This window comes from Bufo gargarizans, chromosome 5 (assembly GCF_014858855.1).
Source record: "Bufo gargarizans isolate SCDJY-AF-19 chromosome 5, ASM1485885v1, whole genome shotgun sequence".
NCBI classification, from domain to species: domain Eukaryota; kingdom Metazoa; phylum Chordata; class Amphibia; order Anura; family Bufonidae; genus Bufo; species Bufo gargarizans.
This window is the reverse complement of record NC_058084.1, coordinates 376,826,153-376,840,947: the sequence shown is the minus strand read 5'-3', so window position 1 is coordinate 376,840,947 and position 14,795 is coordinate 376,826,153. Positions and strand designations below refer to the sequence as shown.

Genomic DNA, 14,795 nt, shown 5'->3' with positions numbered 1-14,795 from the left:
ATCCTCTTGATCGCGTAGTTCCCGGTCTCTTCTTTACTAGCTGTGGGCTAAATGACCTGTGGTGACGTCAGATCACATGCTCCAATCACATGGTCCATCACCGTGGTGATGGAGCATGTGATCTGACGTCATCAAAGGTCCTTTACCTGTATTTAATGCTCACCACAGGTCCTGCTCAACAAAGGATACAGAAGGAGATGCCGGGCTTCGAGATCAAGTGGACTAAGGTGAGTTAAAAAAAAAAATTTAACCCCTCCAGCACTATTGTACTATGCATTCTGTATTCAGAATGCTATTATTTTCCCTTATAACCATGTTATAAGGGAAAATAATAATGATCGGGTCTCCATCCCGATCGTTTCCTAGCAACCGTGCGTGAAAATCGCACCGCATCCGCACTTGCTTGCGGATGCTATGCGATTTTTACACACCCCATTCACTTCTATGGGACCTGCGTTGCGTGAAAATCGCACAATATAGAGCATGCTGCGATTTTTCACTCAACGCACAAGTGATGCGTGAAAATCACCGCTCATGTGCATAGCCCCATATAAATGAATGGGTCCGGATTCAGTGCGGGTGCAATACGTTCACCGCACGCATCGCACCCGCACGGAATACTCGCCCGTGTGAAAGGGGCCTTAGAGAATTGTTGGGTTGTAACCATCTGCAATCCTTTTGGACATGGCCATAATGGGCGCCAATCGATTACAAAACAAGTTAATTTTCTTATTTTTTTTTTCCCATCCTGTGTAAAAAGCCCCATAGTATATGACAGTGGGGGGGAATCGTGAATACAGTCTCTCAAAAAAGTGTTTGTTGCCCATAGCAGCCAATCGCAGCACAGCTTTCATTTCTTATAGTTCTTCTGAATAATGAAAGCTGTGCCATGGTTGGTGACTGTGGGCACCAAAGACAGTAACTGTTTTAGTTTAAGCAGTGTTATCATTTTTTTTTTTTTTTTTTTTGAAGACCAAAATACAAAATGAAAACCGCACTGTGATTGGTTGATATTGGCCACAAAGGTAATTTTTCCTTTTAGACAGTTTCTTAAATTTTCCCCACAGAGTGTTGGAATACATCCACGTGTTCTGTTCCTCGTGACCTTCTGTCACTTGTGTACTTAAAGGGGTGGTTCGGGTTCAGTGCTGACCACGGACATATCCCCATCTTCACCCCTCCGGCCACCCTGATATGAGCATTGGAGCATTTCATGCTCCGATGCTCTCCTTTGCCCTCCACCGAATCGTGCAGGGCAAAAGCATTTTTTTGGAGATCTGGTGACATACTGGGCTCTCCATAGGGACTGCTAGGCAGAGGCTTCCGCCCAGCAGGGAGTACAGTGACGTCACTGGCACTAATGGGTGGGCTTTTAGCTCTGTCCTATCCTGTAAAACGGCTAGGGCCGCTCTACATGTGGGCACAGTGACGTCACCAAATACACTGCTGGGCGGAAGTCTCCACCCAGCAGTGTTCCCTTGTAAACAGAAAAGGCGATTGCCCAGCACAGGGCAAGGGAGAGTGTCTGAGCACTAAATGCTCCGATGCTCATGTCAGGGTGGTTGGAGGGGTGAAGATTGGGATGTTTCCGGGTTCAGCTCTGAACCTGAACAAACTCTTCTAAGCAAATGTGACTCGGTTTGGAGTGGAATATGACTAGCAATGTGGAAATCATAGGTCAAATGTAGACTTCATAATTATGTAGATGGATACTGAAAAAAGGAATGGCTATCTCTATACATGAAAGAAATACACTCCTAGATATATATGTGAAAGAGCTCACTACTGAACATATGAAGTTCCGCATTCAGAAGGCAGAGCCAGAACCTCTGGTATATAGTGCCAATATAACCAAAATGACTATAGCTAATATTTGCATAACCCCCTAATTGTGCAAAAATGTATGCATAAATTAAAAATAAAATAAAAACTGGCATAGATTTCAGTTCTGGCACATAGATGTGCCGCAGTTATTAAGAGGCATCCACCAGTAGAGCAGCAAAGATTTAAAGCCAACATATAATAAATGTCCTTATAAAGGTGGATTCAGACGGCGGATGGAGTAGAGTATTATTGGGAAGGGACCGTTCCTTCCTGATAATTGCCTGCTCGTCATTGGAGGTGCAGAGCTGTACGAGGACAAGCGTTGGCTGCTGCTATCACTTGTCCTCAACAGATTCATAGTTTTTTGGGCAGCAGATGGTTGTTCACTCTGCACAGTCTGTTGCTAGAGATGAGTGTCCACATAAAAGATACATTCACCCGATGAAAAAGCGTTTCACTTATTCATTGTGTGATCTGCGGCACCTTTCCATTGGCTCATGGGGCAGGTATACACCCTACATTAGTTATCATTGTGTTTGTACACCATCTTGTGTCTGCCCTCCAAATGTGCCAGAAAGAAGGACTACTATTTAAACAGACCACACCTTCACCTATTTACTAGAATGGGAATGTTACATGCTGTGATTGTCTTCACCCAGACAGTTGGTCTATGCATGTGTGATTAGTGTGCAGTCTGGAGCTGTCCAATCTACAATCAGACAGCACCCGGATGTGAACGTTGCTAGTCTGAGTCCCAATAGTAGAAAATTCTCAAATCTTCCCCTATAATTCAGATGACTTCTCCTCAGTCTTTTTTACCCCCTATGAAATCACACATTTTATTGGAATTCTTTGCTGGATTTTTTTTTTAACCTTTCTGTATTATCAGATATGAATGGATAGATAGAATTAGTACTGGAGGACTTTAGTTTTGTTTAGTACTTGTAAATTGCACCATTTCACTCCCCCCCCCCCCCCCTTCTAGGACAGACACTGTATCACAACTGTGCATATGTTCCATTCATGTTGGACTTTGCTTTGTGCCAAGTTTTGCTCTTTTGTTGCTGTCCACTTGAGTAGCCAAGATATGATACCCTTTGGCTTTTTCTCTTTCCTTTTAGCCCATGGCTATCCGGCTCACGCTGGAAAGAGGGGTGGATTAAAACACTTTAGTGATGCAAGAGAGGTCACAGCGTCAGGTCAGGGCTTAACTCTAATGACCATTCATCACATGTTGATTGATTGCCACATGTTTCCCGGGGACATATCCATCAGCTCCCCCCTCCTGAGGGAGCAGATGGACAAGAGAGTAGCCAGGGCTTGTGCCACCCAGGAATTTCCTCTGTTGTTCAATGCTTTTCCTGTTTGGTGACATTAGTGGTTTTACTTTAGGAAACTCAAGAAATCAGTATTTGCCGATATCTGTTTGATTCTCAAAGGTCAGTTGTTATACAGTGTGAATGGATTATTTAAGAAGGCCTTGGTGTGTTTAGAGTTAAAGGGGGCATTGAAAGGGTTGTCTGAGATAATAAAATATCTCGGACATCCCCTACAATGTCTTACATTTAAAAAAAAATTCAATAGATCGGCATATACTCGCCCTTTACTCCTACAGACATCAGCAGTGATTTGCTGGGATATGGCGCATGACTGCTGCAGCCAACCATGGTCATCAGCTTTAGACCACTGAGGACAAGCAGTGATATTACCTATTCTGGCATGTCACCACTGCTAGAGTACCAGAGAAAAGCAGCACAGAATGCCGCTGGAGTAGGGTTGTCTGAAACTTATAATTATTTCAGACTAATCCAAAAAATGTTCTGGATTCATAGTTGGCCACATGGGCATAGAGGGGCAATGCATGTGTTCACTATACATACAAACATGACTGCAGACATGTATTAAACTAATGCCTTAAAAGAGTTCTGATCATATGAGTCATTACTACAAGCAGGTTGAGGAGGAACTTTTCACCCATGATTGGCTCTGGTTAATTTTTTTACATTCTTTACTAGCGAATTGAACCTTTTGTATATATTAAAGGGCTTGTCCTGTGGGTAAAATTTACGAAAGGACCAGAATAGGTTAAAAACATCAAAAATAAGGAATACTCACTTCCCCCGCCCCGCTGCTCCCATTCCAACACTTTCTGGGTCCCTTGCCAGACTCCTTGATCCCTCCTGACACCGAAAGGAGAGTACCCCTTTAAAAGAAAACCTGTTATCAGTTGAATCTAAATCGGTTGCCACTCCCCTTGATTGACACAAGTCCTGCACCCGGTTTATACTCTCTGCCCATGCGCAGTACATGCTTCCTTTTCCCCAGCAGAGCAGATGACTACTGTGCATGTGCTGACATCCTCCTCCACCTGGAAGAGATGATGCTCTGTTTCACTTGAAAATGGTCACTTACAGTGGGAAGCATCATGACCTTCTCTGAGTGATTTTTCTTTCAGGTGGAGGATGACATTATTGGCGCATGCGCAGTAGTCAGACCCACCCATCTGTGCATTGAAAACCTCATTCCATAATCGTTAAACGTTGAATTCCTCATGATTTGATTAGTCTTTGTATCCTCATTCATTTACATCACAAGGTATGCTTTTACTCAGCAGGTTTAACCCTACCATACATTATGCCTAGTTCAATAGGGTTGATCCTAAAGACGGATGCCCTTTAACTCCATGAGCCAACTACTTATGAAAGTGTGCAATAATTGTCAATAATCTGCTCAAGAACGAACGCTAACATTGCCCAATTCTGGTTTCCCCAAGTGAGAGACAGTTGGGCCTGCTACATACACGTCATCTGACAGCTTATGTCAGGTATGCTCAACCTGCGGCCCTCCAGCTGTTGTAAAACCAACTCCCACACTGCCCTGCTGTAGGCTGATAGCTGTAGGCTGTTCAGACATGCTGGGAGTTGTAGTTTTGCAACAGCTGGAGGGCCGCAGGTTGAGCATGCCTGGCTTATGTAATATGTATGGCCCGCTTTAGTCGTCGCATCCAGAGGAAATGTAACAGCTTTTCAGATTGTCCAACCTTACTATATCTTGTGTTCTTTTTTTCTTTTTTTTTTTTTTCATTTTCATGATACAATTTTTTTGCTGTACTATAGGTCTTGCATTTCTACTGTGATACTTGCTCTACGCCGATCTGTCGTGAGTGCACTATGGGACGTCACGCTGGGCACGGCTTTGTCTATCTTCAAGATGCTCTTCAGGACTCAAGGACGCTTACTATCCAGCTGTTGGCGGATGCTCAACAAGGTCGCCAAGCTATTCAGGTAACACGTCTTATTTATTGTCACATTTATGCTGCATTGTGACCCCCCCCCAACCGGATAATGTGCCTGCAAGTTTGTTATTTTCTCTGCTGTCATAATCAAGGAAAATAGCTGATAAACGGTTGTGTGCATAGAAGAAGCAGTGGTATGTCTGCTCTGTAAGGATGGAGTCCAGCAAGTTCAATCAGATCTGCTCACCTAACTCTATATGTCTAACAGGGAATTTCATTCTAGGCTTGTTGTCACGATGAGCCATGTGTGTACGTGCCTGTGACTAACTGCTTTAACGCTCTGAATGAGAAAAACCTGTAAAACAGCCCAGCTTGTATAGTCTGGGAATGACCACACTGAGGTATGGGCGGACATCTTATGTTGCTGGAAGGGGTTTCCCACAAAACCTTCAGAGAATATTTTTCTTCTGGTGATGGTTTCATTAAAATCTTGATTTCTGCTTTGGGACATTAAAGAAGACCATGCTTGCCCTGCCTGTCCACCCCTTCTGCTTCTTACTCGGCTGCTTGTTGGCTTGTGGTAAACTTCCCCCATTATTATTCTAATTTCTGTAAACCGGTTGCATCAAGACCTAGCATCATCCGTGCGGTATTCACATGTTTTGTCAGTCTTTTTAGTTGCATAATTTTATGTCACACTGATATGTTAAGAATCACTAGTGCAGGCATGGCCAACCTGCGGCTCTCCAGCTGTTGTAAAACTACAACTCCCACAATGCCCTGCTGTAAGATGATAGCTCCTGGCAGTCTGAGCATGATGGGAGTTGTAGTTTTGCAACAGCTGGAGAGCCTTAGGTTGGCCATCCCTGCACTAGTGACTTATACAGGCATGAAATAAATTAATAAATTCTAGATGTTTTGTCACAATCCCCACCCCCCGAAAAGAATGCAGAAAAACATTAGAGGACAAATTCAAGCTGTAGACATCACTTTAGAGTTTGGCAACCCCCTCCCCCCACTTGACCTATAAGCCCTCTTTCACACGGGCGTGTGTGCCCCGTGGTCGTGCTGCAGCCCGCAAAATGCAGGCTGCAATGCACGAGAACAGTCTGTGGGGCAGCCGCAGCGGATCGCGGACCCATTCACTTGAAGTCCCGCTCCGCCGATGCCGTCATCCACACGGCGCTGATACAGGCTGTGGGCTCCTCCACATATCGCTAGGATCATCCCCAGTGTCTGTCAGCTGTGGGTCCCACCTCTGGGACCCCCACCTATCTTTAGAACGGAGCCCGCAAAATGAAAGAGGGCTCACCACTTATACGTGGCCACCCTGTATTCAATCCAATGGAAGCACCAAAAATGGCTGAGAAGTGTGTGCTAGGAATGAATGGAGGGCGGCCACGCATGCGCGTTGCACCCTCCTTCTATTTGTAGGGCTCCGTTCTAAAGATGGGTGCGGGTCCCACCTCTGGGACCGGCATCTATCAGACCTGGGGGGCATATTCTAGCGATATGCCCCCAATGTCTGAGGTGAGACAACCCCTTTAATGCACCTTTTTGCTAAGTTAGTATTTGATAATCCCAAACTATCTAGAACTTTGTAATTTGTTATGGACTTGCATACGATTTTACATATGATCTTGCAGAATGAGAGGTGTGCACATAAAAGGAGTATCCTAGTATCACTCATCCACAAGATGGTTAAGTGTGTAGATTGATATGAGTGAGAGCTGCACCCTTGGATCATCTTGACAGTCGTCCTATCCCAGGAGGACAGTGAAGAGAGTTCAGGCCATCTGTGAGCTGTGCTGGCCATTAGCATTAGTGACACAGCAGAGATAAAGGCCACTGGTAGGACTACATTTTTGTTTTTCCTTTTTCTTCCTTTCTTTCCTTTAGCTGAAAGAAAAGCCACTTAGAGTAAACATGAATTTGAAAAGGATGCAGTAAATGAGGTAATTTGGCACCTTCCACCTCCGCCTCCTTGTAGGCTGTCCATGCTAAAGGGTGGACAGCGCCTTTTTTAACTTTTGTGGAGGCTGCTGCAGGGGTAGCTCATTAGCTGAACACAGAGGAAGTAATTCTGTTATCTCCTAACATCAAAGGGTCAAAAAGCTGGTTGCACAGAAGGGTCATTAGGGCGCACAAAAACTGTTTTGTCCTTCTGTGGCAGATTGATTCATTGAGCTCAGGCCTGTGCCACGTCATGTTGTGTACAAAAGAGTGGCCATCAGTTCAGACAAGACAAAGCCATCAAAAACGGCCAGCAGTTATATTTGACTCTCTCCAATCTTTGTTTGGCTTCCTCATTGATTCCCCATATCGGTGGTAAACGCACTTTCTTCATCCAGACCAAATTTGAAACTTCCATTTACATTAAAGAGGACCTGTCACCAAAACAATGCAATGCAGTCTGACAGCACCATGTTATAGAGCAGGAAAAGCAGAGTAGATAGATATAGATCTTTTTTTTTTTTTTTTTTTTTTTGGGGGGGGGGGGGGGGGGGGATGATTCAGTAAAACATAAAATGTAGAAATGTGAACAGCTATCTGTATGGGGGGGGGGAGGGGGGGCTTGTCAGGGATTGATGGCATTGTGTGTATGAGGGCTGTAAGTTTTACTGAATCTCTTCCTACAAAAAGCTGTATCGATCTGCTCAGCTCCCCCTGATCTATAGCATGCTGGCTGCAGATCGCATTCTATTTTTTGGTGACAGGTCCTCTTTAAGTTGTCCCTCTGTAATCCATCTGTGTATGCAATTGCTAGGATGTGTGTTCAGTGACTATGATGTAGTTAACCCCTCGGGTTTCTGCACCTGAGGGGTTAATTGCTGCGGATTCCAGTACCCTGTCGGAGGTCGGGTGCCGGCAATATGTTTCTGCCGCCGGCTGTATTTGTATATTAAATGTTAATTATCATTGGTGGCGAGTGCGCCCTAGCCCCCAACCCCTTCCTCTCCCCAGTATTAAAAACATTGGTGGTGCAGTACGCCCTCCCCCCAACCTCCCCTCTCCCCAGTATTAAAAACATTGGTGGCGCAGTGCGCCCTCCCTCCGACCCCCCCCCCCCCCAACCCCTCTTCACAGTATTAAAAGACATAGGTGGCGCAGCGTGCCGTCCGCCCCCTCCACAGTATTAAAATCATTTGTGGCAGTGGCCACAGAGTCCCCTCACCTCCTCTCATTGGTGGCAGTGGCAGCTTCTGATTGGAGCCCCAGCGGGGTTACGATCGGTTACCATGGCAGCCAGGACGCTACTGAAGTCCTGGCTGCCATGGTCAGCTCCCTGCTGCTGTGTGCACTATGCAAAGGGCAGCAGGGAGAGTGTGAGGTCCTATTCACCCTAATAGAGCTCTATCCAGGTGAATAGGACAAGGGATAAAAAGATCCCAGGTTCTAGCCCCTAAGGGGAGAAATAGTTATTAAATAAACTGTAAAAAAAAAAAAAAAAAAACACCCAAAAAGTATAAATCACCCCCTTTCACAATTTTACATATAAAATATATAAACAATAAATAAAATATTACATATCGCCAAGTCCAAACTATTAAAATATTTTAAAAAAAATCTCCTATGCGGTCAGTGCCATAAAAGAAAAACTGCACAATTCACCCCCCCCCCCTTTTTTTTTTTCTTTTTTTTTTTGTCACCTTACACCCCCCAAATATAGGATGGGACTGTTCGATTATGGGCCGGATGTTCCATAACATGCGGAATGCACGTGGCTTTTTTGGGGCTTTTTTTTTTTTTTTTTTCCGCGTTGTATCGAATTATATTGAAACCGAATCAAAATTTTTGTATCAAAACAACCCTAGTTTATTTCCGGACTGTAAACCTGCTTATAGGGTCTCGACTTTGTATACGCAGGGGGCACATTTCGTATAGATATGGAGTGCTAGATAGAGCAAGCACGTACACCATATTAATAAAGCGTTTAGGCATGTATTACACATGTTCCTCATGTCTGTTTTTCATGGGTGGTCGAATTAGTTGCAGACTTGCTCCAAATTTATAAATCTGATGCAACGTTTTACATACCAGGAAACTCTTCAGGTCAGATGCGTCATTGTTTGTTAGCACATTGCAGTATGTGTGACAAACTCACCTCTGTGCAACATTGTCATGCCCAAGGATCATTGAATGTTCAGCCAAGAATCATCGGTAGATCAAAAATCCCATGGTTTATACCGTGAAGAAAAATCCTCCTTGTTGGATCCTTTAGTAGATCCGTATTCATTGGGTTAAGATAAGAGGATTGTATATTGGCTCATAACTAAGAATACTTCCAGATCTGGTATGGAACGAATACGGACAAACTGATGTAATCCACACATGCGCTCTGTCCAGATAAAAAAATAAAACTGTGGGGGTCATTTATTAAGACTGGCGTTTTTAGACTCTGGTCTTAATATGCCCCTGTGCTGGCGGTGGATCCGCTGAAGTTATGAAGAGGTGCCAGTTCTAAATGTAAGCCTGCTTTTTAGCTGTCTTAAATTTTAGACCATTTTCTATACCTAAAACAGGTGTAAAAAAAAAAATGAGCGCCATGCCCACTTTTTTAGACCTGGTATGAGCGGGGGAGAAGTCAGATTGCGGCGCAAATATCCTTTGACCACAATCTGTGCAAGAAATACTTATTTCTGATTTTAAATTAATAACCCCCCCCCCCCCCCCATGTTTTCTGGGTCAATCTAGTGGTTTCTTTTTAGGTTTATGTGTGAATAAGCTTTAAAGAATGAAAGATTAAGCCTACTCTTTGCCATTGATTATAGGACATTGCTAAATGCACTTTTTTTTTATATGCACACCAGTCCTTAATATTTGCCCCTCAGTTCATGGTGGATTTATTTATTTTTTGTGTTTTCTGTCCTCCGTATTTTAGAATCTTCATTTTCACCCCCTTCCCAATGCAAAATGTTCTGGGGCTTATTGCTGTAATTGAACCACATTAAAGAAAAAAGTCCATGTTTAATTTTTAACCAACTTTCAATCAGAAGTGTCAGCTTTGCTTCCTGCACAACTAAGAGCTCTGCAGATCTGTGGCTTATAGCCATGCCATAAACGCACGTCTTAAAGGTCTCCTTCTGTTACTTCTACTTGAAGTAATGCTCACTGGAGCACTGAGCTGATATTACTGCTCTGCCATTCCAGGGTCACCGCTTCAGCCACCCAGATGTTCTTGTAACCTTTCAAGCATTGTTGCTTGTAAGGGAGGGGTGTGGAGACTAATGTGGCCTACTTGAATGGCCCCACAATGGGGGGATGTTTATTTTAACCAGTATGCAGTACTTTCCCATTCCTGATGTAGCGTCTTCTTATTTTACTTTTTTATTCTAATATATAATATATAAAATCCCAGCATTCTTTGCTGCCTTTATGATAGATAGAAGTGGCAGAGATGACTTCTTTCCTTTCCAGGTTCTATTCCAGGAAATCCAACCACCTTCTCAAAATACATTTTTTATTGAGTTTTTATCAAACAGTGTAATACATAATTACAGAGTTACACAGGCACAGGTTACACAGATAATAAAGGCATCCAGTACGTAGGAATTGGAGAAGATGTCCATGAACAGTGTGACAGCTGATCGGCGGGGATCCCGCATGGCTGACCCCCACCGATCAGTTACTGATGACCTATCCTGAGTTATAAAGTCTCAAATAACCCTTTTAGGCTTCATGCATGCGGCCATTCCGTGCATTGGGGACCGCAGTTTGCGGTCCCCAATGCACAGGCCCCATCTGTGCAACAGCCCCTGACTTATCCAGACACATTCAACTTGAATGAGTCCATGATCCGTCCACACCTTAAAAAAAAAAAAATAGAACAAGTTCTATTTTTTATTTTATTTTTTGCGGTGCGGAGGCACAGAGCGAAACACCACAGAAGCACTCCGTGGGGTTCCATGTCTCTGTTCCACACCGCAGCTCCGGATTGCGGACCGATTCAAGTGAATCTGTTTGCATGAGGCCTTAAAGCGTGAGGTCTGTATGCAAGCAGTCTTTGGATACAAAACTTACAGAATAGTTATTCTCAAACTTGAAAGCGGTATCTGCTGTGTTCTTAAAGGGGTTTTCCAAGATAATTATAAATCTTTGACAAGCTCCGGACTGCTGTAAAATAAAAATTCTCTACCTACTTCTTTCTACAGTTTTAGACTGTTGAGGAAGAAGTATAGACATTTTTATTTTATAACTTTTGGGAGCCTGTCAGAGATTTTCAATTATCTAGGACAAACCCTTTAATACAAAAATAAGTCCATATCTTTATTTTTTTTTATTTTTTTTCACCAGAAACAGTTCAATGTGATTTATTGGTTTGTAATACATTAGAGGGTCCTGTGAACACTGTGACCTCTGTGCTGGTATCGGGGTGTGTGACATTAGGAGAGATATGATGCATGTAACACAATGCATTTTTTAATTGAGAACCTGGTTTCTTATTTCATCTTGTAGCTCACTCTTGAGCAGGCCCAAGCACTGGCAGAGCAAGTTGAGATGAAAGCCAAAGTAGCGCAATCAGAGATCAAAGCAGTCACTTCCCGACACAAGAAGGCACTGGAGGAGAGGGAATGTGAGCTCCTGTGGAAGGTTAGTATTCTGTTTCAGGCGAACTAGTGACGGTGGGTATGTGTTGTACATCATTGTTTTGTGTGTGGTATGTGTTTTTTTTTTTTGTTTTTTTTAAATCTGTTTTATTTCTCTTGTTTTGTAATGAGTACACTATAATTTTCCTTAAAGTAGCCAATTTTTAACTGTCTGTCACTGAACTTGAGAAGTATTTGGAAGATGATGGCTATAGGGGTGTTTTGAGTACAAGGGGTTTTGTATGACATTCAAATAGGTCATGCTATAAGACATTGATCAATGGGTTATGGTCCTTTGGGGCAAGTAGTAGTACACTTTTATTGAAATAATGGGAGAAACTCCCAATGGGTATAACTTCCATTCGTTTTAATGGATGGCGACCTTTGTGTATTTTGCTCAATCTCTGCATAGACTTGAGACCATAACTGTTTGAGTCTTGGGATTAGGGAAGACCTGCATTTATTATATTTTTGACCTGTGCTGTCCATGTGTTGTAAAACCTTGTATTGTTACGGTATCACCACAGAAAACTCCTTTATTGTGTTAAATGAAAAAAAAAAAATAGCTAGTAATGTTGCAGTCGTTATCCTTTATGATAACGACTGCATATGTTATACATAGATGGCCAGAGTTAACGTTATTTGTATAATCAAATTGGTCGTTCTTTCCGGAGAGTGGTATACTTTTATGAATCTGCACTCCGAGTTCTGGTGCCACATATGTTAAACTGAAGTGGTTAATCACTTATGTTCTTTGCCACGCGTTTCCTACCCATTATAATGATCTCCATCACACAGCCTCCTACTGCAGTGTGATCTTGTAAGAACTACCACTTTTAGATAGGCCATTCTGCATCATACATTCCTGCTGGACAGTGGTTCATTCAGACCGAAGTGAGAGACACCGCTGCAGAGAGAAGCCCCGCCACCGCTGGGTTCCTCTCTACTGCGGTGTCTCACTCTGAGGGAACATTATTCAAGAATGGGAAGAGTGGGTAGACATGGTGTAAGTAAGGAAATATTGATTGTTTTTCTAACCGACATGTCTTCTGTCTTTGTTTTGTGTTTACAGGTTGAAAAAATTCGTCAGGTGAAAGCCAAGTCTCTCTACCATCAGGTTGACAAACTCCACCAGGCTCTTAATAAATTGGACAGCACAATCAATGCAGTTCAGCAGGTTTTAGAAGAAGGTTGCACAATGGATATTCTCATAGCTCGGGACCGTGTCTTAGCCCAGGTGCAAGATATAAAAAATGCTAGAGGCTTGTTACAGCTTCAAGAGGATGACCGAATTATGTTTACTCCCCCTGATCAGGCCCTTTATCTTGCCATTACATCTATGGGTCTAGTAAGTAGTGGAGCATTTGCAGCTCTAACAAAAGCCACAGGAGAAGGATTGAAACGGGCCCTTCAAGGCAAAGTAGCTTCTTTCACAGTAATTGGTTATGACCATGATGGCGAAGCACGTTTGTCAGGTGGTGATCTCATAACTGTTCTAGTGATGGGTCCTGATGGAAATCTGTTTGCGGCTGAGGTCACTGATCAGATGAATGGGACCTATTTGGTTAGTTATAGACCTCAGCTTGAAGGAGAACACCTTATTTCAGTGATGGTGTGTAATCAACATATTGAGAACAGTCCTTTTAAAGTGAATGTGAAATCTGGTCGATGCTATTTAGGTATTGGTCTCCCTTCACTTTCTTTTGGAGGAGAAGGGGACACTGATGGAAAGCTTTGTCGTCCATGGGGTGTCTGTGTGGACCGAGAAGGATATATTATTGTGGCTGATAGAAGCAACAACCGAATTCAAATTTTCAAACCATGTGGCACATTTCATCACAAGTTTGGCAGCTTGGGTTCGAGACCTGGCCAGTTTGATCGCCCTGCTGGTGTCGCTTGTGACAGTTCCCGTAGGATTGTAGTAGCCGATAAGGACAACCATCGTGTTCAAGTCTTCACCTTTGAGGGACAATTCTTTTTGAAATTTGGGGAGAAGGGGACCAAGAATGGGCAATTTAACTATCCTTGGGATGTTGCCATTAATTCAGAAGGGAAGATTCTAGTGTCTGATACTCGAAACCATCGTGTTCAGTTATTTGGTCCAGATGGGACATTCCTAAATAAGTATGGTTTTGAAGGTGCTCTCTGGAAGCACTTTGACTCCCCACGTGGAGTGGCATTCAGTCAAGATGGCTATCTTGTGGTGACTGACTTCAACAACCACCGACTGCTGATAATCAAGCCGGACTGCCAGTCAGCACATTTCTTGGGCACAGAGGGTACAGGAAATGGGCAGTTCCTGCGACCACAGGGTGTAGCAGTTGATCAAGAAGGACGCATTATTGTGGCAGACTCCAGAAACCACAGAGTACAAATTTTTGAGCCAAATGGCAGCTTCTTGTGTAAGTTTGGCACTCAAGGCAGTGGCTTTGGTCAGATAGATCGTCCATCTGGCATAGCTGTCACTCCTGATGGCACAATTGTTGTGGTGGACTTTGGTAACAACCGAATTCTAGCCTTCTAATCAGTTTCCAACACAAAATTGTCTCAGGGAAATGTTATCAAGAAGTATAGAATATACATCAAGACAGAACACCTACCTCATTTTATTTTTTTTGTAAACACGCAAACTGTAATTGCAAAAGTAGAGCCTGTGAAGTATGAAACAAAATTGGGAAGAAAAATCTACCTCAGATCCTTAAACAGAGTGTGTTATCTTGATTTTTAGTGTTTTTTTTTCTGATCCTGCACAAAATATTATCAACTTACCTCACTACAAATGAATGACAAAAAACAGACTACACCTGCTAAGAGAATGTGTAAAAATCTCTTCTGAAAAAAAAAAAGCCAAAAAGGGCTATAAACTTTAAACAATACCAGGAAAAACACCTACAGAAGTTTTTGTTGAAAACACTTGTATGTCCTTTTAACCAAATTTTGAATTCCTTTTCCTGTGCTGCTGCAACAGAAGGACACCTTGTACATTGCTATTACCTCAGTACGTTTCGAAACGAGAAATACCTCAGTATGCTAATTCTACAAGGTGTTTTATTTTAATATTTTTTTTTTTTATAATTTACTTTTGATCATATGTCACATACCTCAGAAACTGAAGACTATAGTCTATTTTCTGTATTTTGTTTTTTTGT

General features: G+C 42.9%; 1 protein-coding gene across 1 annotated transcript in view; it reads left to right on the top strand.

Moving 5' to 3' along the window:
* The window catches only part of TRIM71 (tripartite motif containing 71), a 57,963-nt gene extending 43,793 nt beyond the window's left edge, over positions 1-14,170 (top strand). The window contains exons 2-4 of the mRNA XM_044295636.1: positions 4,941-5,108; positions 11,516-11,650; positions 12,719-14,170. Coding sequence (XP_044151571.1) covers positions 4,941-5,108; positions 11,516-11,650; positions 12,719-14,170 — 1,755 coding nt within the window. The remainder of the gene's footprint in view (positions 1-4,940; positions 5,109-11,515; positions 11,651-12,718) is intronic.
* The last annotated feature ends 625 nt before the right edge of the window (positions 14,171-14,795 follow it).